Source organism: Carassius carassius, chromosome 26 (genome assembly GCF_963082965.1).
Source record: "Carassius carassius chromosome 26, fCarCar2.1, whole genome shotgun sequence".
In the NCBI taxonomy this organism is placed as follows: Eukaryota; Metazoa; Chordata; class Actinopteri; order Cypriniformes; family Cyprinidae; genus Carassius; species Carassius carassius.
Window position 1 is genome coordinate 3459961 of NC_081780.1, and position 27089 is coordinate 3487049.

Sequence of the window (27089 nt, forward strand, 5' to 3'; positions counted from 1 at the left end):
GGTGGTTCCAGGCCTGGGATTTTTCCTGATGCTTTTAGAACCACATGGAGCGAATTGGGATCAACACCAGCACCTCTTACAGAGAATGAGCGTTGATAAAAAGAAGCTGAAACATCTGTATATTTATTGTTGTAAATCACTACAAATAAGAAAGTGTTTATTGACGAGTTGTCAACAATGTTTTAATATTGCAAGTGATGGTAGATGAGCAATAATCTGTAATCTTGAAGTACAAAAATAAAAATCACAATTTTTTTTTGCAGGCATTACCAACTGCGCTATAATTTGTCTTTTTTGCATCAAATCAGGTTATTTCTGAAGTAGTCTTATCATATGCATGATTGACTTGATTGTTTATGGAAGTTTTTTTTTAAGTAAAAAATAGAAGTAATTTACAATAAAGAACACAAATCCCTGTTTTACAGGGATGTTTAAAATGTACACAAATGCTAAAAGTAGAATATTTAAGTTTTTATTTTTATATATTCATATTATGTAGTTTTGTTGTTTTTATTTTAAATAGTGTTTTTTTTTAAATTTCGTTATTTAAGTACATCAAGTTAAACAAAAATGAGAAATGTCTTAAATATTTAAAATGTTATTTATTAAATTTTTGTTTTACTTTTCAAGTAATGACACTTCTGAATGATTTTTATTGTTTTGGTTCTAATGAAGTATAATATCCCTGGCTTGATTAATCATGATGTGATGAGGAGATGGTGACTGAGCGCTCAGCTTCTGCTGGCCTGTCATTTCAGGTATAATTTACAGTCTCTTTCCTTTAGGAGATTTAAATACTAGCTACGGGCATCCCAGTGTGTTGATGAATTAACCTGTTAGGAAGTGTCTCAAACTTGAACTTAGCTGCTACCCAACCCCCCCCCCCCCCACACACACACACACACAAAGGTATTTTAATGCTATTCTTGGAGTACTTAGTCACTTTGTATATTCCTGGACACTGAGGTCATGGTTTGGAGGTGTTTATTCTGGACACATGATGGTTTGAGGGGTACGTATGTCTGCAAAGACAAGAACAGCTGCTGTTGTCACTAACACCTTCAGGTTACATGTACAAACACACTCGCTGTCTGTTATCTTCACTCTGTGTTTGTGTTTATTATTTCAGTTGCATTTTTTTTTTTTGTACAGCCACTGAAAATGACAAATATTGCCCTGTCTACCTTAAATATTGAATAAAAAATTTGTATGAAAATGTTTTAATAGTATACTGAAAATTTAATTTTCAAGTGGAAATTTTCATGTAAATTAATATACATTAAGACGGTAAGGGTATGATTTTATGTGATTTTCATATGACATCAACTATAATTAATCATTTTATATTCTTTTATAAAAGCAACCCCAAAAACTGTATTGCAGTGATAGCACACTCCCATATATATATATAAAAGCAGAATATTACAGTTCATTATTACATGTTTTGCAGCAATTAAAATGAACATTTATTACAATTATTATGAGAGAAATACAGGCAATTGACATGTAATGGCACCCGCATATTCGTGTTCAAATGCGATGTGGGCGTCAAATGTTATGTCAAACCACGCCCTCATCGGCTTGCAGCAGCCAATCAGCGGCGGGGACGGGTATTATTCTGAACTTGGAGTCCAGCAGCGTCTTTCTTCTCCAGTGTGACTGTGACAGTGTGTTTCTGACCGTGCGGCGAGCGGAAGGTCCAAACCCTGACAGATGCAGCAGCAGACCGACGACATGGAGGTACCTTTACTTAATGATTCTAACAGTAACAGACAGAAGTCTCAGGCTCAAGAGAGAGATGGGTTCAACCATCAGCTGAAGGATTCGGAGGTAATCCGAACACACTGACAGTTTGCAGGGGTAGAGGGGTGTGTGTGTGTGTGTCTATATGTATGTGTATGTAAGGTGGCTTGTTGCTGGGGGCGTTAAATGCATCGGGTTGGTTATTTTAGAAACATGCATGGCGCTAAAAATACCTTGTCTTTAGGAATTTGATCCAGTGTGACCTGCTGATGGGTTTCTAGAGGATATAAATATGCGTTTGATGTGCATGCATGTGAAGGGTAGAAATGAAGGATGCATTTGTTTATGTCTTGAATTCCCACTTCTTACACAGTATATGGATATATATGCACATGCGTATATAAAATGCTGAGAATGTATGCACTTGGCTCATTTTATTCAATGTCAGTAGGCACACATTCCTATGCATTAAAATACGTATCCAAACCCAGTTATTTATTAAGCTTGATATCAGCCTGATATTATGGAATATACATTGTTATATTGGGGGATAAGAGGGTCAATAATACAGTCTGCTGCAGGTTTATTTATTTTAATAAACATATGAACTTATTATTTATTCAGTCATTAAAAATAAAAGCAAGGAAATGCATATTTAATTCTCTTCTTGGCACAGCGCAGCCCAGATTCAGTCTTCAAGGACAGTAACACATATTGTGCTGGGAATATGTCCAGCCTAGTGAAGTTATGGCAATGAATTCCTCAACCATGATCGTTGAGCATATTGAGTGTTTTTCTTTCTTTTTTTAGAGGAATTAGAGCGTGTTTTCCTCCTGCAGCAGATTTCTTTATATAGGACAGTGATGGGGAGGCGGAATGAATGTACACAAAATGAGTCAAAATGTTGTTCATGGCTGGAGTGTATGGCCAGGAGTGAAACTCAAAAGTCAGATATGTGAGTGATCTGCCATTGAAGCAGAATATACTGAATGTGAATCTCTGTGCTTTGTCTTTTAGTATGCGCATGGTGATGAATTATTGCATTTAATGAGTAATGAATATTAAATGATGAATTTTGACTGATATTTTAGTATTTGGTCCAGTAGCTAAGTGTTGGCACAGGGCACATTGTGCATGCCCTGTTTTGAGCTTTGAGCTTTACAGATTATTCCTGTTCGTTTCATAGGATAGAAAAGACTTCAACTCTTGTTCAGTTGTAATGGTTTGGTTGGGCTTCAAGCTGAACTTTGGACTTCAGATTTGAATTTAAATTTGATGTGAACTCTATAATGTATGGAAAAATGAAATGTTAAGCCTGGCATATGAAATAATTCTCAGAGAAATCATGCTTTTTATCATGCTTTTATGGCTCATGTATATGATACCGAAGAATATGAAACTTACAAACACCCCAGGGGTACAAACTGAGCATAAATATGCAATTTGGTGCAGTTGCTGATATTTATATGGCCAAAAAGTAAGCTGTAATTATGATAGCTTGTAAATTAAGGAGATCTATATAATGCTATAGCAGACTGTTTACATAAAATGCATATCAATTGTCACTCTTTGTGTATTGTCACATTTAGTAAGATGATATTTAAAAGCTTAATTTTATGATCAATGCTCTGTACTTTTTATTGTGGGGCAAAACATATGGCTAATACAATGCAATATAATGATGACTGAAAAACAAATAACTGTCCCTCAGAAGCCTGATGGATCATATTTGATACTCACATTTTAACATGATTTTTCGGTAACACTTTAGTATAGGGTCCAATTCACACTAATAACTACTTGCTTATTAGCATGTCTATTATTAACATATTGGCTGTTTATTAGTGCTTATAAAGTAAATATAATGCATGACATCCATAAAACTACCCAATACCCTAAACTTAACAACTACCTTATAAACTATTAATAAGCAGCAAATAAGGGGTTAATTGAGGCAAAAGTCATAGTTAATGGTTAGTTAATAGTGAGAATTGGACCCTAAAATAAAGTGTGACCGATTTTTCTAAAAATGACATATGGATAATCAAGTAAACCTAAGTTGCTTCAGTCCAGTATGCATTCATCTTGCATTATAATTCTAACAATGTAAAAGTTATTCTTTCAGTTGCTTTTTAAAAATTGATAAAGATTCACAGGAAAAAAGACACATGAATCATGACCTGAAGGTGACGTTTTTACAATTATATTTAAAGGCCTTTTATTTGCTAATAAATATGAACAGTTCAATTGCAAAATGCATGTAGTAGCTTACAACAGATTTTTTAGTACAGTTGTAATAATGTTGACGGTTTAGAGTCCTTAAAAATTTGCTGATCCAATATGTGAACCTGGAGCACAAAACCAGTCTTAAGTTGCTGGAGTATATTTTCAGCAATAGCCAAAAAAAAAAAAACATTGTATGGGTCAAAATTATAAATTTTTCTTTTATGCCAAAAATCATTAGGATATTAAGTAAAGATCATGATCCATTAATATATTTTGTAAACTTCCTGCCGTAAATATATTAAAACTTGATTTTTGATTAGTAATATGCATTGCTAAGAATTCATTTGGACAACTTTAAAGGTGATTTTCTCAGTATTTAGATTTTTTTTGCACCCTCAGATTCCAGATTTTCAAATAGTTGTATCTCGGCCAAACATTCGTCCCACCTTAACAAACCATAGATCAATGGAAAGCTTATCAATTTAAATCAAAATTTTAAAAAATATACTCTTATTACTGGTTTTGTGGTCCAGGATCACATATGATAGTAAGCTCTCATAATGAATCACTCATGGTTTATTAGACTCCACCAATGAGTCAGTTTCTTCAGTGTATGACGTGTGTGTGTGCGTGTGAGTAATCAGTGTCATGATTCACGGCAGAAATGTGTATTCTGTTTACAGGAAGTTGTTCTAGTTTATAAATATCATAGTTTGCCTTTGTATCAGATGTTTTGGCCCTTGACCTGCCCTTTTTCTCTGAAAGCATCAGTATCTGGTGCTGGTTTGGACCAGACGTGAGTGTTCTGCTTTGGGAGATCAGAGTGGGAGTAACCTTTAGGGAAGGTGTGGGAAAAGCTGTCAGAAGGAAAGCCCATCTCTCTCTCTCTCTCTCTCTCTCTCTCTCTCTCTCTCTCTCTCTCCCACACAGCTCTCAGTTAGAGCTTCCCACCATGAGAATCAATGCCATCTGCTTCTGAGGACCAAAATAAAATGCTTCTGACTGTGCCACACATGTCTGTGAGTTAGGAGGGAGAGAGAGACTGAGAGAGGAGGGTAAATCATTAGTTTAGTGTGCACATGCATTATGCATAAAGTATGTGCATTATGATGAGAATGTGCATGTATAATTTTCTCACATTCATTATACAATGCATTCTTTGCCCATAATCCATATACAGTGCTAAAAAAATAATGACACGATGGTGCAAAATACAGGGAGATACTGAAAGAAAGCTGCCTTCTAAAACGGCTTGAGAGAAAGTCTAACAGATCAGTGAGGCCAAATTAAGGTGAATGTCCTGTAGAAGTGCTTAATCTGTAAATAAATAAGCACTTGAGCAAGAGAACCTGGTCCTCAGGAGGAATGAAAAAAGTTCATCTTATACGTAATTTATTCTTCAACTGACAGCACAGAGCATGTTCCCCAGATGTTAATTGGGCTGCAATTAAATCAAAACGCCTCAGAGGACCTGCCACTTCTTCAATTCAGGCAGACCGTGAAAGAAAAGTCTCAAGGTTTAAGAGGCTGTTTAGAGATATTAGCGTATACAGTAGATCAGCACTGATGTTTTGAAACCATTAACACTACGTTTGAGTGTGAATGTTCACAGTTTAGTAGCTCTTTGAGCGAGTTGGCTAAAAGACATGTTGCTATTCTTAAACATAAGTGACTTGGCCAACAGTCAGAAGTCATTTATGCAGCAAATATCCTTTGAGGTGGACACACACTAGAAACCAGTGTTACAGTGACACACTGGGCCAGTGAAAAATCTGTGGAATTTGCCGTAAAAAGTTGCCAGTCTAGAACTTTGTTATAAAAAGAACAATAATTTATTTGCATTCATTTATCCACATAAGATGCAGCGTAAAAAGCTAATACACATACTGTAACTGATAACAAAATACTAAGAAACATGATTATTTACATTAAAACCGTCATATTAAATGTAATGGGGAATGTTAGTTGAAAGTTGACTTGTTCTTTTTTTTTATCCTGTTTTCCACTGTATATAATAATAAAAAAAGTATTGTTAACAAAGTAACAAAGTAACATGTTTTCACTGTAGTATTTCTACAGTTCTTGACCATTATAATTATTATTTTTTTTTTTTAAGTGTACCACAAGAGGAAATTTTGAGAGGGTCGATTTATAGTTTTTGACTGTAAATTATAAGATGACTTGTTGTTTTCACTTTTAAAAAAAGTGCAAACTGTATAGTGTTTTACTGTACAATTACACAAACTGTCCTGTCAAATTTATTACAGTTTTTAGTGTAAATAATAAGGATTTTCTGTAAACCAGTTATCAAGATTTTACAGTAGCATCTGTCTTTTTAATATTATAATGAGCATTTTTACAATTAAAATTAAACTTTTTACAGTGCACCCCATCAGGGAATTCAAGGACTGTCAATTTGCTATTTTAGCCTCTTCTTCGTTTTTACAGTATTTTACTGTAAAATTACATGAAATGTCTCATTAGAGTTACAAAGTTAATGTTAAAATAATTTTTTTAAATATATTACAGAACCTGCTAACTGCATTTTTAAAGTAATTACTTTTCAATTGTATATATATTTATATACGCTGATTTATATGATACTTAGCAGTGAACAGTTACAAACTCTTCATCTCTTAAGTTTATATATAGGCAGTATTATCCCAAAAAGCATGTACAGATGCAAACTTAAAAAATCCACAAAAATACAGCATCAAGTCACTCTAGACTTGTTATTTTCAGTGTATTATAATTTGAGATGCATTCATCCTAACTTCACATATTATTTTAGAGTGAATGTGTGTGTAATTTCCGAGCACATGTGGGGTACTGTGGTGATCGAAATGGTAGTTAATTCATGCTGACATATTATTGCCACCCTTATTTTCTCTACATTTCCCAAGCTATTGTCCTTGAAGTACTAGAGCCGTGTGACCTGGTTGAATTTGCATAATTATCGGAAAATCACGTGCTGCAGAAATAGTGGAAAGACCTGAAATGCAGTCGGCAAGTGCTCCAGGATGTTAGACATGTGACCCTTTCTGTTGTAGCAGTGCAGTTATTATTTGCCTCTGATCCGCAGGGGTCCATGGAGTCCCCAAACCTGGAGTTTGAATATGGAGACATGGACAACTTCACTGCTGAGCTCTCAGGTGGGTCACACACACACACACACACACACACACACACACACACACACACACACACACACACACACACACACACACACACACACACACACACACACACACACACACACACACACACACATATATAGGGATGAAAAAACACTGAAATTGGGTGAACAAAACTTTGTGGAAGCAGCGCAAGAACTCAGATCTGTTCAACCATAGCTTTTTAAATAAAATAAATATAAATTCATAGAAGATAAGATGCGCATTATGCATATTTACTGATGTCATTTTAATGTTGTAAGCAACGTTATGTTGCATCATGCAACATGCTAGTTGATGTTTAATGAATATGAAAAACCAATGTCATGTGCTTGTCCTTCTGTCTCTTTCTCACACAGAGCTGTACAGCTACACAGAGGAACCAGAGTTCAGTCTAAACAGGGATTACTTTGAGGAAGACTTCAAGAATCATGGTAATGTAGCCTCCAGTGCTATATTACAACAGAATACATATTTTCATAATTAGTACTTTTGGTATTAATTTCCAGTATAAATCTTAAAACATACTTCAAATAGAATAAATTCACTCCAGAAACTAATTTCAGAAAATAAGTTTATTTTTCTCAACACACTGGATTTTTTTGTAAAGCAAAAACCTCTCTAAATTTTGTATGAATATTTAGAATAAGAGAAAAAATTGACAATTGGAGTAAGAAAAAAACGAATTCTAAAATGAAAAATACTTTATTAAATATATGTACTCCACAAACAATTTGTTGTGATCCTACAGTTTTGCTTCTTTAATTTAAAGCATGTTTAGATATTTTTTTTTTAAATAGAAAACGAGAAAAAATGTATTTTTGCAGTGCCTCTTCACCCAACACATTACTATAGTGCTTAAGAGCTGTTGAGTTTGTGCTGGGATTGCATTGTGTTTAAGAGTGCGAAATTGCTTTGAGTCCTGGAACAGAGAGACGGCTGATTAACTGAACGCTCCCGGGTATAACATTTCCACCTGCGTCTGAGAGAGAACAGAAATAAACCATCAGCAAAGTTGCGCAGTTCTCTTTCTGTGAGAAAAGGAGAACTCTAATGAATGTTTATGTGGTTCCAGTGTGTGTTTGTGTGTGTATAGCCTCAGGCTTTACCCTGTCTGCTGTGTGCACAATCTGACCTCGCCAGACCTCTCGCTCTCTCCATGTGTTTGCCATGGCACTGCAGCCCTACTAAATGGAAAAAAGCCAAGAGGCTTTTGCATGTTCGTGTGCGTTGATTGTGAAGCAACTGCAAATCACATGTTTACAAGTTTGCTGTCATCCAAAGTGTTCCTATTTGTTTGTTCATTTTCCCCTGGTGTCCACTTCTAATGTAAAACTGTAATTTTTGTAAACTGTCTCTCAGGATCTCAGATTTTATGCTGCTGTGCCTTTTAAAGAAATAGTTCACCCAAAAATGTATATTTGCTTAAAATGTACTCATCATCAGGCTATCCTAATGGATTATTTGTGGGTTATTGTGATGCTTTTTAGCTGTGTGAACTCTTCATTCTGACGGCACCCATTCACTGCATAGGATCCGTTCGTGAGCAAGTGATGTTATGCTACATTTCTCCAAATCTGTTCTGTTGAACAAACAAACTCATCTACATCTTGGATGGCCTGAGGTTGAGTACATTTTCAGTTTTGGGTAAACTCTTCCTTTAAAGATGTGTTGTGTTTGTATATATAAACTCTACACATTTGAAATGATAAATGTACACAAGCAAATGTTTCAAGATCTTACAGATCAGATCAGAAGATCAAGGAGATTCTGATTCCTCATAATGTGACTTTAATAAAAGCATCAGTCCCATCAGAATTCCAATGTCAAGCCTTCAGCGTCAGATGAATATGACCTCAGAATTTATTTTTACACATGCCTTCCACTGAAAAGACTTGAGGCTTTACAGCAGAAATCTTCACAAACTCTCAAAGGCTAAGCTGGGTACCAATATTCAGACTCCGAGGGAGGTTTGTACAGTAATTTGCATTCATAAGTCCCCCACTCATGCACGTGGTTCACCGAGAGTTCAGTGAAGTGACTGAGTGTTTCACTGGTATTTGAGCAACACAAATCCTGACTAATCTTTCTCACGTGTGAAATGTGAAACCAGTAGAAGAATGGCAGAAATGATATACAAGGCCAGAGGTATAATTCTTCTGTGCTCTGCTCTCAGTGAAAGGTCGGAGGTGGATGGAGTTGAGTATGGAGGAGCAGAGGGTGTATGTCATGAGACTGCTGGACGCTCTGGAGGTCACCGATCGAGACAAGAGGCTCAAAGTGGCCAGAGCCATCCTCTATTTGGCACAAGGTATAAATATAGTACATAAAAGCACAATTCAGTGGGTGAATCTCATGAAACCAGTCAACAACAGATTTCATATTTCAACCCCCAAATCAAGGGAAGAAAACAATTAAATAGATTATGACAAATTAAGTCTATTTTAGGATCATTAAGATATTTTGCTGCTGCATGTGACTTATTTATTTTTTCATATTTAGGTTATGTATAATTTATTATATTTCAAGAATTATTATGCACATTTCCCCTAGTTTTCATTACATTAATAATGATGATTTATTTAATTTTGTAATTCTTTAGAACTGCCCTTAATTTATTTTTACCCTTATTAACCCTTTTTTGACCTTATTAACTTTTTAATAATAATTCTGTATAGCAGTGTTTGTTATTAGTAAACATTAAAAATATGTAAAACTATAAAATATTATAATTGATCTAATGAGAATCTTCAATGTGCATTGTGGAAATGAGAACTTGGACTTGGTGCTTAAGTGGCATGAAAATAATGTGTTTTCTTAAGAAAAATTTAATTTCTTATTTTCTTTCATAATTTCTCTTTAATGTCGCATTATTTATTTTGTCATTTTATTTGCAGTACTGCCTTTATGCAAATGTAAAAAAAAATGTGTTGCAGTTTTTGTTTTGGGAAAAAAATATTTTAAAAAGAGAAATATATAAAAAAACGATAAAATATGACTATTGCAAAACTTAGAATTATTATCGATTGTGTATTTAGACTTTAATAATTGGCATGAAGATAATGTTATTTCTTAAGAAAAATATATTTTCTTATTTTTATTTTCTATTTTTTCTTTATGTATTTATTTTTAATTTAATTTAGTACTTCCTTTAATTTATGCATATTTAAATTTATTTTATAAGATATAAAGCAGTGGAATATTTGTTTTTAGTAAAAATATATATAAAAAAAGTGAAACAATAAAATAAATATATATATATTTATTTTTTATTATTGGTCCTTAAAATAGTCTTTCCTTAAGCAAAATATAATTTGTTCATTTGTCTTGTTTCTTCTGTGTATTCAGGTGTGTTTGATGAGTGCGACACAGAAGCTGATGTCCTCTACTGGTCCAGACACAACGTCTTCCTCCTCTACGACATGGGCATCTTCACGGCTCTGCTGGAGCTCCTCAGCATGGAGATCGAGTAAGTGTCTTCATTTCCCAAAATTCCTCAGTCTCTGTGTGGAGATCTTTGACAGAGGGCAGACCATCTGCTGCAGGCGAAGGGTGAGATACTGAAAGAGACAGACAGAGACTGAATCTCCAACGGAGGAAGTGTTTAACAGTGCTGCTATTTTTACTATCCTTCTCCTGAGGGAGCAGGTTAGAAACAGCTCAGTCATGTCTGTGAATGTGTGTGTGTGTGTGTGTGTGTAACAGTTGTGTATTTCTGTGGATCTCCTGGGTGCTGTACTAATGAGACGAACGGCTTTCTGTTTTCTGTTTCTTAATGCCCGTTGTGTACAGTAGCAGCTGCCTGGGTGGAACAGCGAGCCACTTCTCCATTTCTCTAATTACCCACATTAAGTAAACTTCCATGTTAATGGATCTTTTTATTTTGTGCAGAGAGTGATATCAGTGCAATCAGATATCACTCTTATTATTGCACATACTGTACCAACATAAAAATTAACATGCAAAAAACTACTCAGAACACATTAGCAACCATATAGAAAATGGCCTGCCACCCATTCATTATACCTCAGTACTGTGGTGACAACCTCTGCATGTGCAATTAAGAAAATGGGAAGACCTACTGTATTTTCCGGAAAATTTGTCATACACCTGGTCAAAACTGTATTGTTAAGAGAAAAAAAATATTTCAGAATTTTTTTTAAATAAACAAAATGCTTAAAAAATATTAGAAACACTATAAACATGTCTTTTAGCTCTCTTCACTAAATATCATTGGTGATTTATATATATATTTTTTATATTTTATTTTATTTTAGTTATTATTTTAAGTAGCAGAATTGTTTTATGGTTTAAGATTTAGTTAACTATAAAAAGGTTGCTGGTTTATTCGTCATAAACTAAATTTATTATTTTGCATGCTTCACGTTAATTGTATCAATGTGAAGCATGAAAAACATGATTTAAGTAAACTTTATATTGGTCGCTTTGGAATATTAATTGCAGTTGCAGATGATTAAAAATATATTGCTTATATTGCAGAAAATAAAATAGCTTACATTTAATATATGAAACACAATTCAGTCCATCATATTATTTTGTGTGCTTTACATTGGCATTGTATAAATCACAGCACAAAAAAATGACTTATATTCCAGAAAATAGTTAGGCTTAAAAAGGCTTAGTTTTTTTGTGTATCCATCTCGTACCTGCTGTCCTCTCTCCATAATAAGACGGTTCTTTATTTCCTGCACCAGCACGCTCTCTCTCCATGTCCTCCCGCTCTCTTGTGTTAAAGAGAGCCACAGAGTGGTCCGTCTGTGATCTCCTCTTCAAAGGCAGCCTAGCCACCATGCCTCTCCTCTTTCAAGCCCTGTCTGCCTGGGGGATTTCATGTCTTTATACATGGTCTCATCAGCCCACACAGCAGAACTGCTCTCAGGGAGACTCTCTGCCTCTGCTGTGGTTTACAATGCCGTGATTTGCTCTCTCCGAGCATTGATTCATATTCAGCCGAGCACATCTGATTCAAATGATCAGGCTTTTGGTTGACAGCTAGTGTTTGTACTGAACAAGGGTTTAGACTGCATGGCTTGTCTGCCTCTTAAAATCTCTTTTGTATTGTATTTTGTGAAATGATAAAAAGGTTGACTGGTTGTAATGAGCCTTTTACAGTCTTATTTTAGTATCACTGCGATAATATTGTAGTCTTCATCACTATTTTGAATTTTATTTTATTTTTATGTTTTCTGTTTTCATTTTTTTTATACAATGGAGTTCTATTTTTTTTACATTAGGCAAACTAAGAATAGAAAATACTTCTAAACTATTTCTTAATTTTGTTGATATTAATAATAATATTAATGAATATTACATAATGCATTATTAAAATCAAAAGTTGTATGTTCTTATTAATTAATTGACCTGAGATAACATGAAATACCAATTAACCGTTCTGTATTTATTAACTGACATTAAAGATTAATACATACTGTTACAAATGTATTGCTGATTGTTGGCTAAAGTTAGTTAATGCATTAACTAATATTTACTAATGGGAAATTACTGTAAAGTGCTACCATTATTTTAATACATAAAGTTAAACTAAATGAAAATGAGACATTTTTCCTTGGCATCTACCTAAAATTAAATTCAGTTTTAATACTTTTTTTTTTAAATATATATATATATATTTTGTTTCAGTTAACATTTATTTTATTAAATGTAACATACATGGTTTTATTGTTTTAATTTTGGTTAACGTAAGGATGTTCTCTTATATGTGCACTTGATTTATTATCTTTCCCTTTTTCTCCAGTAATAACCAGGCGTGCAGCAGCGCAGTGAGAAAACCAGCCATTTCTCTGGCTGACAGCACTGAACTCAGGTAAGATGCCCACTGGGACTGATTGTTTTTTTTGTTTTGTTTTTTTACTCTCACATCATTAGACTTCATCCAACCCGCAATCCACTTCTCAGATTTACATTCAAATTAGAGTGGAGGAACCCTGGGCTGACACAGAGCTTTCATGTCTTTGAGTGCTTTGCGTCAATGCACAATATATATATATATATATATGAATGTTGTTTTCCTGTAAGGAGTAATGCTGCTGCATTAGCTGATTTTAGAAGGATAATTTGCCTTTGGTTACAATACACAAAGACTCACTCTCATACTAACACACACACTTACACTCAATAACTCCGACTGAAAGTAAAGGTGTTTGCATCGTGTTCTGAAGGGTTCTTCTGAGCATCATGTATCTGATGGTTGAGACCATTCGAGTGGAAACGGAGGGTGACAGTCCTGAGAGGAAGGCAGCCAGAGAGGCCTTCAGAACCGAGTTGGGTGAGAAAGACTGTGAGAGAACGCTGTGGCCTTTAGTCTTACAGATATACAGTGTGTGTGTGTGTGTGTGTGTGTATGCAGTGGTTGGCTGTTGACCTTCTCTATGGCGCAGTGATTAACCTCCCTCCTCCTCTCAGGTTCACCCCTTTATAACGGAGAGCCCTTTGCCCTCCTCCTCTTCACCATGGTAACCAAGTTCTGCTGCATGAATGCGCCCCATTTCCCAATGAAGAAAGTGCTGCTCTTACTGTGGAAGACCATACTGGTCAGTCTCAATACACACACATCACAATCACTGCTCATATGCTCCATTTTAGATAAATCATTTTGATACTGTTTTGTTTTATAGATCTATTCTATTCTATTCTATTTTATTCTATTCTGTTCCACATAACATTACATATTGAGTACTGGAGTAATGATGCTGAAAATTCAGCTTTGAGATCACAGGAATAAATTACATGTTTTAAATATATTAAAATAGAAACAGTTATTTGAAATTGTAAAAATATTTCACAATTTTGCTGTTTTTATTGGATTTTCATTTAAATAACTGCAGCTTTTAGAGCATAAGAGACTTTCAAAAACATTTTAAAAAATCTTGCAGACCCCAAAGTTTTGAATTGTATTCTAATCTGGATTGACTGAAGGTTCTATTTTCTTTCATTATGCTATATTTCATAGAATAATGACTGATTAATCTATCTTATTTTACTAGATAAAGAGAGACATTTTTAGATTTTTCAGAATATGAACACTGTTCTTATCATGGACCCTTTCGACTCTCAGCTCTAGTCAACATCAGAGCGGTTTCTGTGCCTGTAGTGCTCTGTCCATTAATTTCTGTGTGTTTGTGCTCCTCAGTTCACTCTGGGAGGTTTCGAGGAGCTGCAGGAGCTGAAGGTGAGAATGAGAGAGCAGTTGAACCTGTCAGCGCTCCCTGAGGACAGCATTAAGGTGGTGCGACACATGCGGGCGGCTTCTCCTCCAGCCTCGGCCATGGAGCTCATCGAGCAGCAGCAGCAGCAGAAGAGAGGACGCAGGAGTCGCCGGGTACGAGAAACACACACGCACTATGCACACACATTGCATTAGCATAGACCACGTGTACATGAGAACACACACTCTCTCATGCGTCTGAACCTATACAATCAGTATATGAATTATAAAACACACAAAAAGTCTGATCTGTGCTACCGGTTACACAGCCCTAGCAGGTTTCACAGTTTTTGACCTTTCTCCTTCCTGTCTCTGTACGTTTTTCTGTAACTCTTTCTCCTCATCTCTCCCTCTTTTTATGCCCTTTTCTCTCTGGGTTTTCGTTGTCCTGTCGGCTCATTCCCGTCTCTTCCTTGTGTCCCTACAGAGTGCCTTTGTTGATAGCTTGGAAGGAGACAGTCCGTATGCCAAGAAACAGGTCTTTACCCCAAACCCATGTGCATTGTGCATTCTCTGTTGTGGGCTGGCCTTGCACTCCTCCACTCTCTTTTCCTTCACAGCAATTTGTTTTTCCTTAACTTGATTTGGGGAAGGGTTCTGAGAGATGCAGCTGGCCATGGATATTAGCAAGACTCTGTCTTTCCATTTGCACATCTTTCCACATATTCTCGGTCAATGAGATCCACATAGACACACTCCGGCTCCCACTAGCTAGCAGAATGGCTGCTTCTCATAGGCAACCAATCACAGCTCTGCTCATGGCCTTTAGTACCGCCCACAGACACACTCATACATTGACTGCACTGGAACCAAGGATGACGCTCCACTAATGCACCTCATGCCTGATGCTTGCTCTGAATCTTGCCATTCATGCGTTTGCACAACACTAGAGATGTGAAGAACTTGTTTTTTGTGCATTTGTTGAACTGAATCAGTCCCTGTTTTTGTGAGGCTTATCATTTGCAGGTATATGGAACGGTAAGTTTGTTAGCAATGGATGATACGAGTCTTGTTAATTCAAAACCGTTTCAATTTGGTTAGTTCAAAAAAATAAAAAATAATAAATAATGGAATGAAACCAAACTTCATTCACACATTATGAATGATATTTTAAAATAGTACACCTAAAATTTGGATTTACTCATCCTCAAGTTGTTCCAAACCTCTATGAATTTCTTTTTTTGCTGTTGAACACATAAGAAGATATTTTGAAGAATGCTGGTAACCAAACAGTAGCCAGTAAAAACAGTAATATTTTTTTCATACTGTTGAAGTCAACAGTCAACATATACAGTAGGTTAAGAGCAGCATGAGGGTGAATAAATAATGATTGTTAATTTTTGGGTGAGCTGCCCCTTTAATTATGAATTTGGGCCTTCTAATGAGACTCAATATCGGGGTCCATTTGCATCTTGATCTTAAACTCTTTCTCCCTCTCTTATAGCCACTGGTCAAACAGGACAGTCTGGACACATACAACGAACGGGACCCTTTCAAAAATGATGATGCGCGGGATGAGGAAGATGACCCAGAGGACGTGGACAGTGGCATTGAGGGAGAGGTCGACCCTCTCGACAGAGACGTTATTATCCAACCGCCTCCGCCGCCACCACTGCGGCCCCCAACCGAGAGAGTGTCCTTTCCCAGGGGACTGCCGTGGGCTCCCAAAGTCAGGTAGTGTACATCAAATGTAATGGCCATAAACTGTGCCATTTGGACTTGTTTCAGAGATATGGGGTCTCATTTATAAATGACGCATATGCACAAAATGGGTTTAGAAATATGGGTGCCCAGTTTTCCATGCACATACCTGGATTTATAAAAAATAAAATTCAAACAGCTCTGTTGATAGCAATCCAATCCTAAACCGAGAAGATTCTAAAAGAATTCCATTGCAACTCCTCATGTAGTCAATTCCTTTTTTCTTTCTCCCACAGAGAGAAAGACATCGAGCACTTTCTGGAGACCAGCAGAAATAAATTTATCGGCTTCACCTTGGGAAAGTGAGTGTCTGATCAGTTCTCCCAGGTTCTGAATCTTTGAGAAACGATAAAAAGGTCACCTTCATCATCATTTATTTAGCATACTCTGCTGTTTCTGGTTCACACTGTATATTCTTTCTTTTTTAATGTTGTTTTACAGTGACATCGATACTTTGGTTGGGTTACCCAGGCCCATACATGAGAGTGTGAAGACTTTGAAACAGGTAAGCATGGAAACATTTTTGTTTTCTACTATTCCAGTATTCTTCTACAGAGCTGGAGGAGTAAAAAATAAAATATTCAAACATCATATGCATGAATACTAAATGCTAAAGAATTCTCTCCTGCTTCAAATGTTTCGCCATTTTATTGACACAGTAAGTTGATTACTGTATATATCTGTATATATGAATTGGCAGCTGTTGTGCCACAGATATGCACTGACGTGAATCCAGTGGTCTAATGCATGCTCTATTGGGGCTCTTTCAGCCACTCACAGTTGAGATATCTGTCCTCGGTCACCAAGGCAATTCTCTCTCTCTCACCCCTTCTCTCTCAAGCACAAGTATGTCTCCATAGCGGAGGTCCAGATCAAGAGAGAGGAGGAGCTGCAGCAGTGTCCCATGACTATGGTAAGTGACTCAACTTTGCTGTTCTTTTGCATTTATTATTGGTTCATTAAGCTGTCAGTCAGAATCCCCTCTTTTGATTGGCCAGGGGGAAGAGGAGGTGGAAGAAACACCTGCAGAGATCCTCTATTTGGGAATGTTGCCTAGTCTCTCGCAGTATGTAGTAAGTGTCTCCTTCACTTCGTCTTTTTACAACATTTGCATTTTTGATCAGTTTCCTTCTGATAATATTTCACAGAAAACACTATTTGGAGCCTATTTGGCGTTTTATAATGTGTTGTTTTAGATTAGTGCCAATAAAACATCCAAAATACAATTTTAAATGTTTATTTTATTGCACTTAATTTTTCTGTTTGCATCTGTAGATTTTAATTACAATACATATTTTAAAGGCTGATTTCTCAAATATTTATTCCCGATAAACATGGTGAATATATATATTTTTTCCCAGGGTTATTATAATTAGCTAAAACTGAAACTAAAATTACAACCATAAAATATTTTTTCATTACTTGAATAAAATAAACATAAACTGAAATTATTTAATTAAAAAAATGAAATATATATTTAAATATTTCTTTATATTTTGTATCCAAAGCAACATTCTAAAACTGGAATAAAAATGAATAAAAACAATTTCATATATTTCACATATTTCACATATTTCAAATAAAACTACTAAAAATGCCACAAGCACACATCTAATTAAAATAAAAAGGAAAGTATAAAAAGTAAAACTGATTCAAAATATTATAAAAACTAGTCAAAACAAGTGTACACTGCTGTTGATTTTCTGCTTCATGTAATGATAAAATAGACCAAAAAATTCTAGCAAACCTGTAATACAAAAAAAAAAAAAAAAAACGAGAAATGTTTGCAATTCCTAATGTAATCGTTCAACTTAACTTGAGAAATATATCTTAGTTTTATTTTTTTACTTCCCATTGTAATCCTTAATTCTAAATGCTAATACTTAATGGTGTAGTGGTTAATGCATGCATCTCTTCAGACAACAAAGGTAGGAATGTTGCACTAATGTTAGTCTCTTTATAGATTGCTCTACTGAAGCTGCTTCTGGCTGCAGCACCAACCTCCAAAGCAAAGACAGACTCTATCAACATCCTAGCCGACATTCTGCCGGAGGAGATGCCGTAAGTCGAATACAGCAGATATACAGCAGAGACTCTGCATGCGATGTGTGCATGGCGCATGAAAAGATCAGTGCGCTTTGTTTTAGACGCACAGCAAACATTTCCCGTTTGTGTATTGGAAACAGAATCACCGTCCTCCAGAGCATGAAGCTGGGCATTGATGTGAACAGACACAAGGAGATTATCGTCAAAGCGATTTCTGCTCTCCTGCTACTGCTGCTCAAACACTTCAAACTCAACCACATATACCAGGTCAGACTCTTTTTGCTGCTCGTGTCTCTCTCTGATAGTCTCACTGTCAAAACACCATTCATCATCAGACAATGAAAGAGAGAGAGCCAGGGAGAGATGACGATGAGACTGAAAAACTGTTACTGTTACACATTCGACAGTCATAATTACTGATGTTAACACAAACACGGGAAATGTGTAAAAAATGCCTCGCAGATACAAAAGGGTAAATAGTGTTTTTATGTTTTGATTAAAAGATAGTTAACACTAAACGTCAGCAAAACCCTAACCATTCACAATTTTTACAATAGTGCTCTCATTATAAAGTTAGCCTATATGACAGAAACTAAAAAAGGAAATGCATACTCTAAATGCATCAAAAAAATTAAAATAAAAAATAAATCTGTCATATTTCAAATTAAAGAGGGGGTTTAGAGACTATTTTCTACAGCTGGACTCATGCAGTGAGCCAGAAATCTCTACTTCAGAAGTGCTTGCTTACATTCACCAAATAGTTTGTATTTCTTATTTATATTCTGAAGATTTATGGGTCAAAGACAAATAGGGGTTCAAGCATCAATTTAATGGCTTAATGCAGCTTACATTTTTTCATTACATTAGAATGTGTCCTCTTTAATGTGATTTTTCTAAAAAGAAAGAAAAAGGATATCATACATTTTTTTTTTAAATACAGATGACCTTGTCAGGCATATTTTTTAACTATTTAAAGCATCACAGGTTTTTAACATTTAAAATATAATCAAATTGATATGATCAGTTTTACAGGATATGATGTGTAATTTATACATAAATATATCTGTTTTGTTTTGTTAAAATTTATTTGAATATGATTTTATATTCCCAAAAACATGGTAAAAATTTATTTTTTTCTGGCTTTTTTCTGATTTATGAAGTGATATAAATTTGATATCCATTCTATAAAACCCTTTTGACAAAGCTTGCTTTGTTTAGAATTATGCTTTGGAAATGTAATACATATTTAATACGGGAATGCCTTGTTTGTATTTAAACATAACATTATAGCAAAACTTAATATGTTTGCAATTTGTGGCCTTGCCTCATATGCTGAAAAATCTGAGAGTTTCTCTCCTCCTACATCAATTTATTTAAAAATATTAGCAGAGGATGGGAACAAAATGTTCTAAAGCTTGATGTGCTTCATCTTGTCAGCACAGTTCAGACTAATCGTGTGTGATGCGAGTGACAAATTCTGAAAAATGAACGAGGCGCCCTCTGCAGTGGGAACAGTTTTATAACACATTTATTTTCATTTTACCCTTCTCACACTTGACTTAAAGGTTCACTGAATTCATACGGCACTGAATAATCAGATACTAAAGTTTCCCTCTTTGTTCATTTCAATTACTCAATCAATCACTCGCTTAGATTAAACATCAAGAACGAGTGTGAACATTGCTTTAAAATTTTTAATGAGTTTGCTCATTAACGTCTAAAGCCATGATAAATGAAGAGGAACTGGAAACCAATCACTCTTCAGTATGCATCTTAGTCTGAGCTGAGAGAAATGATGAATGTCTTGCAAATTAAAGCCTAATGAAAGCTTCAACTCATCAGATATAGATGGAAGTTTGCAGTTAATTATAGATATTATGGGCAAAACTGACTTCCTACGCCACTGGATTTAAAAGGCTATTCCTCCTTACAATGTTCAAATGCTGGAGATTTTATGAAGTGCTTTATATAGGAACATGATGTCTTTTGTGTTTTGGACAGTTTGAATATGTGGCTCAGCACCTGGTGTTCGCCAACTGCATCCCACTCATCCTCAAATTCTTCAACCAGAACATCATGTCTTACATCAGTGCCAAAAACAGGTAGACATTTGTATATATGTTAATTCAAACCAGCTTCTTTGTCAGTAAGTCTTTTAAACATATCGTGTTTTCTGATGGCAGCATTTGTGCCCTGGATTTCCCTCATTGTGTGGTTCATGAAATGCCTGAACTCACAGCTGAAAGCCTGGTAATGATACAAGACACTACAATTTTTTCAGTTTTTTACCCCAGACTTTATTTTATAGGTAATGTAGGTGACTAGAAAGAAAGAACATATTATTTTTGTTGGTTGTTAAGCTGCTGAATGGGTGTCTGTGTGTGTAAACAGGAAGCTGGTGACAGTAATCAGTTTTGCTGGCGTAATCTCTTCTCCTGCATCAATTTACTGAGGATCCTAAACAAAATCACAAAGTGGAAACACTCAAGAACTATGGTGAGAGAAAGAAAAGTTTATTTTATAGAATACCAGCATTATGCCACCCCCTTTATACTTAGGCCTTGTTCAAGAGAAGTATGATTTGAATTTCTGTGAATCTATAATTTCCTTAGCTTTGTGTTTATTTATTTTTTTTATGCCTGCTGTTTTTGCTGTTTTTCTGCATAACCTTGCCTGTTTCTCTGTTTTAAAATGCATATCAGTGTATATATATATATATAGCTAAAGATATCAATCAGTGGTATCTGTATTTGTTTAAATGCAATCTGTTCATGTGGAGTAAATCAATATAAAGGGAAAAAAAAATGTTTATACATCTGTTCATAAATGATTGAATTCTATTCTTTGAGGCAGTTCATGTATGAATGGTTTTACAGTCAATTTTCAGTGGTTTGTGTTGGATCTCTTTCCAGATGCTTGTGGTGTTCAAATCTGCTCCTATCCTCAAGAGGGCGCTCAAGGTTAAACAAGCCATGATGCAGCTCTACGTACTCAAACTTCTCAAGATACAAACCAAGTATCTGGGCCGCCAATGGAGAAAGAGTAACATGAAAACCATGTCTGCCATCTACCAGAAAGTCCGACATCGGCTCAATGACGACTGGGCGTATGGGAATGGTAAATATCAGGGTTGGGGGCGGAGCCTGTGAGAAAGACGGTCAACTTCAAGATCCTGTAGAAGGTGTACTGTAGGATTAGCTTCAGATTCAAATTTAGAATGTTTAGAATGTTTTTTTAAATTTTGAATTATTTCCTTGGTGAAACATGGGTCATAAGTTGCAATTCACAATTCATCTTTTAAAGGTTTTTTTTTACTCTACTAAAGCATAAAAATACTGTTATATGTTTGCAGATATTTAGGAAGCATGCTTGGTTCACGTACTTTTTTTTTCTTCGAAAAAAACCTCTACAGCCAATTATTCTATTATGAAATGTATGTTGTGTCGGAATGTCTGCAAGAAAAACAAAAGCTCTCAAATATTTTGAATTTGTAATGCAGTACCAATTTCAACCACTAGCTGTCAATATTACATACTGCACCTTTAGAGGCTGCATTTAAAAACCACATGCATCAGGCTTTCTGTAGGCTCCTTCACATGTAGCCTCGACATGCATCTTTCAATTCCCAGGCCATGAAAGATTTCGACAAATGGATTCCTTGCGGCCCGTACTTACCATTTAACAATGTTTGGTACGACCTCCGAAGGATGCAGCCCCTGAATTGGGACACAGCTATTGTAGTTGTTCTCATATCTAATAAATGCTCCTATTTTTTTATTCTCTTTTCCCAGATATTGACGCTCGGCCATGGGATTTCCAGGCGGAGGAGTGTGCACTACGCGAGAGCATCGAGAAATTCAACGCACGCCGTTATGATAAGAATCAGAACAGTGAGTTTACACCAGTAGACAACTGCCTCCAAAGTGTTTTGGGCCAGCGTGTCGACCTGCCCGAAGACTTTCATTACAGCTACGAGATGTGGCTTGAAAGAGAGGTTTTCTCCCAACCTATTCAGTGGGAAGGTCTGCTACAAGCCCAGTGATCCTGCTGTGCTTCTTATTAAACCGACACCGTTACTGTGGGATCACGCTAATACTCAAAGCACTGAGGGTCTGACGTTCCTGTTCTATAAATAATTCTTGTAAATAGAGATATACATATCTTTGAATATAGAATGGTGGTCTTATTCCGTGTAAATGCATTTGGTGGTTTGGGTATAAACACAAATATATCTGTGTATTTAATGAAAGAATGCTATCTTCTCTATTACCCGAAGAACACTTGATGTATAATAACTGCACAATACAGTAATCTAACATATATAATATTCTGAAATGATCAAGATTTATTTATATGGTCACTCACCATGTCTAACTGTGAAAATGTTTAATATTTATGTAAATATGAACTCTTCATGAGGTTGTGAGGTACCACCTGAGGCAGGGTCTCTCTTCAAAGTGGCTGTGTGGAGTTGATGTGGTGATTTATTTTTTCCCCGTAGCATCATGTGTTAAACAAGAGGGTGTATATGTTCTTGAGAATGTAGTGAGTCACCACTTTTTGTCCCTATGTAGCACTGAAACATGACACAAAAGACCCCTGAGCAGCACAAAACACCCATTTAAAGTGTCCTTGGTGACTGTAGCGTCACCCGTACTAAGCATGTCGCTCACTAAATGGTGCTGGTTTTTAACACTTCATTTTTATCTCCTTGTGACTTGCGTCATTCTCTTTTGAGACTTGCATTGTATGAAATGTTTGTGCTCTCTCCATCAAAACAGTGTCATAGACAGCACCTCACTTCATTCATGTTTGTTTTACAGGGTTTATCTTGCAATATAATTTCTTATGTTTTATATTCCCATTGTTTTGTATTAAACTTAGGTGCTGTTAAAATGAAACTACCTATGATGATCCATGCCAAATACAGCACCATCACATGTTTTATATGTACACTGTTGTACTTGTACAGGCTGCACTGTAAGTGAATGCAGAATATTGACTTAAGAGTCTTCAATAAATTATAAAGAGCCTTAAATAACCATAACCTTGTCTAACATATCTCTGTCTGTAGTTTTAGTTTTGTGTCATATTTTCTCACACACTAGATGAGAAGATTCAGTTTATCACAAGAGGTCTTTAAGTCAAATTTATTGTTAATTTAATGTAAATCTCTTAAATGGTCGGCATATGATAGCTGCTTTTCAATTTTATGCCATTACATTTATTTCTCATACATTAGTAACAATGCTAAAATTCAGCTTTGAAAACAGGAATAAATTACATTTTAAAATGTATTCAAACAGAAAGCAGTTATTTTAAATTGTAAAAATATTTACAGGTGTTGTGTGAAGCTCTGCTGCTTCAGCGTTTTTTTTTTCCACTTCTAGTTCTGATGATAATAAGAGCCATAATAAGACCAGAGGCATTAAAAAGCCTTTTTATATTTAATAAAATTGAACAACAGCTATCATATGCCAACCTTTTAAGAGATTTGCATTAAATGAACAGTACATTCAACTCAATTTAGTAATTTCTCTTTGTGGATCTTCTAGTGTTTTACCTGAAAAAAAAAATTATAAAAAAAAATAGATAAATAAACAGCATCAGGAGTCTGAGTGTGGAAGTGCCAACTTATATATTATTAACACAAAGTTGGCTGTCCTGTGGCCGTCCTTATTTGTACTGTTTGATTTGTACGGATACAACTCAAATCAGAAGAAATTTATTTTTTTATTAAAATATTATATAGATTATATACACAAATTAATGATTGTTCTGTGAATCATTAAAATATATAGCATTTTACATCTGAAAACTGAGTAAAAATATACTTCCATATACATATAATATGGAACAATACCTCAAAATATCTCTTTTAACTGAATAAAATAAGGGCAAATGTTTTTCATTATATTGGTGTTAGCGCAGTGGATAAGACACATGCCTTTGGTGTGAGAGACCCGGGTTCGAATACACTGTGAGACACCAATGTGTCCCTGAGCTGCAAGACACTTAACCCCTAGTTGCTCCAGAGGCATGCGACCTCTGACATATATAGCAATTGTAAGTCGCTTTGCGTCAGCTAAATGTAAAATTATATATTATTCACTCGGCATTGACTGTCTAATTCTCCTGTAAATTGTTGTGTTTATATCAGGATTTGTTATTTGATATTTATATATATATATATATATATATATATTAACAAATCCTGATATAAAACGCAACAATTTACAAGAGAATTAGAATTATATATATATATATATATATATATATAAATGGACGAACTCCTTCTGCTTTCTCGGACAAATAAGGATTTCACACACTCTGCTGCTCTGTGTTTCACGGAAACCTGGCTGAATGACGCCATACCGGACAGCGCACTCCATCTGCCGGGCTTTCAGCTGTTTAGAGCGGATCGCGACGCAGAATCAACGGGGAAATCGCGCGGCGGCGGGACATGCTTTTACATCAATGAACGGTGGTGTACAGATGTAACTGTGTTAAAGAAGATGTGCTGTCCTGATCTAGAAACGCAGTTTATCAACTGCAAGCCGTTCTATTCGCCGCGGGAGTTTCACTCGCTCATTCTGGTTAGTGTTTACATTCCACCTCAAGCGCATGTGAGCTCAGCTTTACAGAAACTCGCTGATCAGATCACAGACACAGAACAACAACACCCGGACTCTGTTTTAATCATTCTTGGGGACTTTAATAATGCCAATCTCTCCCGTGAACTGCCAAAATACAGACAGCATGTTACCTGTCCCACCAGAGACAGTAATATACTGGATCACTGTTACACCACAATAAAGGATGCATATCACTCTGTTCCACGAGCAGCTTTGGGACGTTCTGATCACTGTCTGGTTCATCTTATACCGACCTACAAGCAGAAACTTAAATCTGCTAAACCTGTAGTAAAGACTGTGAAGAGATGGATCAGCGAAACAGAGCAGGATTTACAATCTTGTTTTGACATCACTGACTGGAGTGTTTTTGAAGCTGCTACCACCGATCTGGACGAACTCACAGAGACCGTAACATCCTATATTAGTTTCTGTGAGGATATATGCATTCCTACCAGGACTTATTTAACATTCAACAATGATAAGCCATGGTTTACAGTAAAACTCAGACACCTTCGTCAGGCCAAAGAGGATGCCTACAGAAATGGGGACAGGGTCTTGTACAATCAGGCCAGGAACACACTGAACAAAGAGATTAGAGCGGCTAAAAAGACCTATGCTAAAAAGTTGGAAGACCAGTTTACTTCCAACGACTCTACTTCAGTTTGGAGAGGACTGAGAGCCATCACAAACTACAAGACACCATCCCCTTGCACTGAGACTAATCAACGACTTGCTAACGACCTGAATGAGTTTTATTGTAGATTTGAAACCCCCAACACCCACTCTGACCATCTCCCTACACAACCATTAACACCTCCTGCAATCCCCCTCTCCATACCTCCTGCTCTTCAAATCTGTGAAGATGATGTGCGCCAGGTCTTCAAGAAGAACAAAAGAAGAAAAGCACCAGGCCCAGATGGCGTTACACCAGCCTGTCTGAAAATCTGTGCTGACCAGCTGGCCCCCATCTTTTCACAGATCTTCAGCAGATCTCTGGAGTTGTGTGAAGTGCCTTCCTGCCTCAAACGCTCCACCATAATCCCCATTCCAAAGAAACCCAAGATAACAGGACTTAACGACTACAGACCTGTGGCTCTTACGTCTGTCGTCATGAAGTCATTTGAAAAACTGGTTCTGGCTTATCTGAAGGACATCACTGGACCCTTACTGGACCCCCTGCAGTTTGCGTACCGAGCAAACAGGTCCGTGGATGATGCAATCAACATGGCATTGCACTTCATCCTGCAACATCTGGACAAAACAGGGACTTATGTGAGGATCCTGTTTGTGGACTTTAGTTCGGCTTTCAACACCATCATCCCAACAACCCTCCAGACCAAACTGACCCAGCTCTCTGTTCCTAGCTCTATCTGTCAGTGGATCACCAGCTTTCTGACAGATAGGCAACAGTTAGTGAGACTGGGGAAATTCATGTCAAACAGCTGCTCCACCAACACTGGTGCCCCTCAGGGATGTGTTCTCTCCCCTCTGCTCTTCTCCCTGTACACCAACGACTGCACCTCTAAAGACCCCTCTGTCAAGCTCCTGAAGTTTGCAGACGACACTACAGTCATCGGCCTCATCCAGGACGGTGACGAGTCTGCTTACAGACAGGAGGTTGAGCAGCTGGCTGTCTGGTGCAGTCTTAACAACCTGGAGCTGAACACGCTCAAAACAGTGGAGATGACTGTGGACTTTAGGAGAAACCCCCCTGCACTTTCCCCACTCACCATCATGAACAGCACTGTGGCTGCAGTGGAGTCATTCAGATTCCTGGGAACCACCATCTCTCAGGACCTGAAGTGGGACAATCACATTGGCTCCATTGTGAAAAAAGCCCAACAAAGGTTGTACTTCCTTCGCCAGCTGAGGAAGTTTAACCTGCCACAGGAGCTGCTGAAACAGTTCTACTCAGCCGTCATTGAGTCAGTCCTGTGTACTTCAATTACTGTCTGGTTTGGTTCAGCTACAAAATCAGATATCAGAAGACTACAGAGAACTGTTCGGACTGCTGAAAGGATTATTGGTGCTCCCCTGCCCACCCTCCAAGAACTGTACGCATCCAGAGTGAGGAAAAGGACTCAGAAAATCACTCTGGATCCCTCACATCCAAGTCACCCCATCTTTGAACTTTTGCCATCTGGCCGGCGCCTCAGAGCCGCAAATACAAGAACAGCAAGGCACAAGAATAGTTTCTTCCCCCAGGCAATCTACCTCATGAACAGTTAAATGTTTCCCACTTAAACGTATGCTTATGCAAAAATGTGCAATATCCTTATATTTATTTGTTACCCCTCCATCCTAGAACATTCCTGCATC

General features: G+C 36.5%; 1 protein-coding gene across 3 annotated transcripts; it reads left to right on the plus strand.

The window, feature by feature from the left end:
* The first annotated feature begins 1605 nt into the window (after positions 1-1605).
* Positions 1606-23182, plus strand: LOC132105535 (striatin-interacting protein 1 homolog). Of its 3 annotated transcripts, none has more exons than XM_059510709.1 (22): positions 1606-1740; positions 7052-7121; positions 7502-7576; positions 9319-9453; positions 10491-10611; positions 12919-12987; positions 13343-13449; positions 13587-13714; positions 14314-14502; positions 14816-14866; positions 15833-16062; positions 16326-16391; positions 16531-16594; positions 16931-17002; positions 17088-17162; positions 18053-18150; positions 18276-18402; positions 20137-20237; positions 20319-20385; positions 20527-20631; positions 21048-21252; positions 21927-23182. In XM_059510709.1, exons 1-22 carry the CDS (start codon positions 1714-1716, stop codon positions 22175-22177), a joined length of 2433 nt encoding a protein of 810 aa, XP_059366692.1. In that variant the 5' UTR covers positions 1606-1713; the 3' UTR covers positions 22178-23182. The 3 variants fall into 3 exon arrangements, with proteins under 3 accessions (XP_059366692.1, XP_059366690.1, XP_059366691.1); XM_059510707.1 differs by having other exon boundaries at positions 1668-1830; XM_059510708.1 differs by lacking the exon at positions 14816-14866 and having other exon boundaries at positions 1669-1830.
* The last annotated feature ends 3907 nt before the right edge of the window (positions 23183-27089 follow it).

Excerpts from the sequence above, each read along its gene's own strand:
- LOC132105535 (XM_059510707.1), top strand. The coding sequence starts at position 1,714 with ATGCAGCAGCAGACCGACGACATGGAGGTACCTTTACTTAATGATTCT. Across the intron at positions 7,122-7,501 it reads CTTCACTGCTGAGCTCTCAG|AGCTGTACAGCTACACAGAG; the intron begins GTGGGTCACACA and ends TTTCTCACACAG. Across the intron at positions 17,003-17,087 it reads AGCAGTGTCCCATGACTATG|GGGGAAGAGGAGGTGGAAGA; the intron begins GTAAGTGACTCA and ends TTGATTGGCCAG.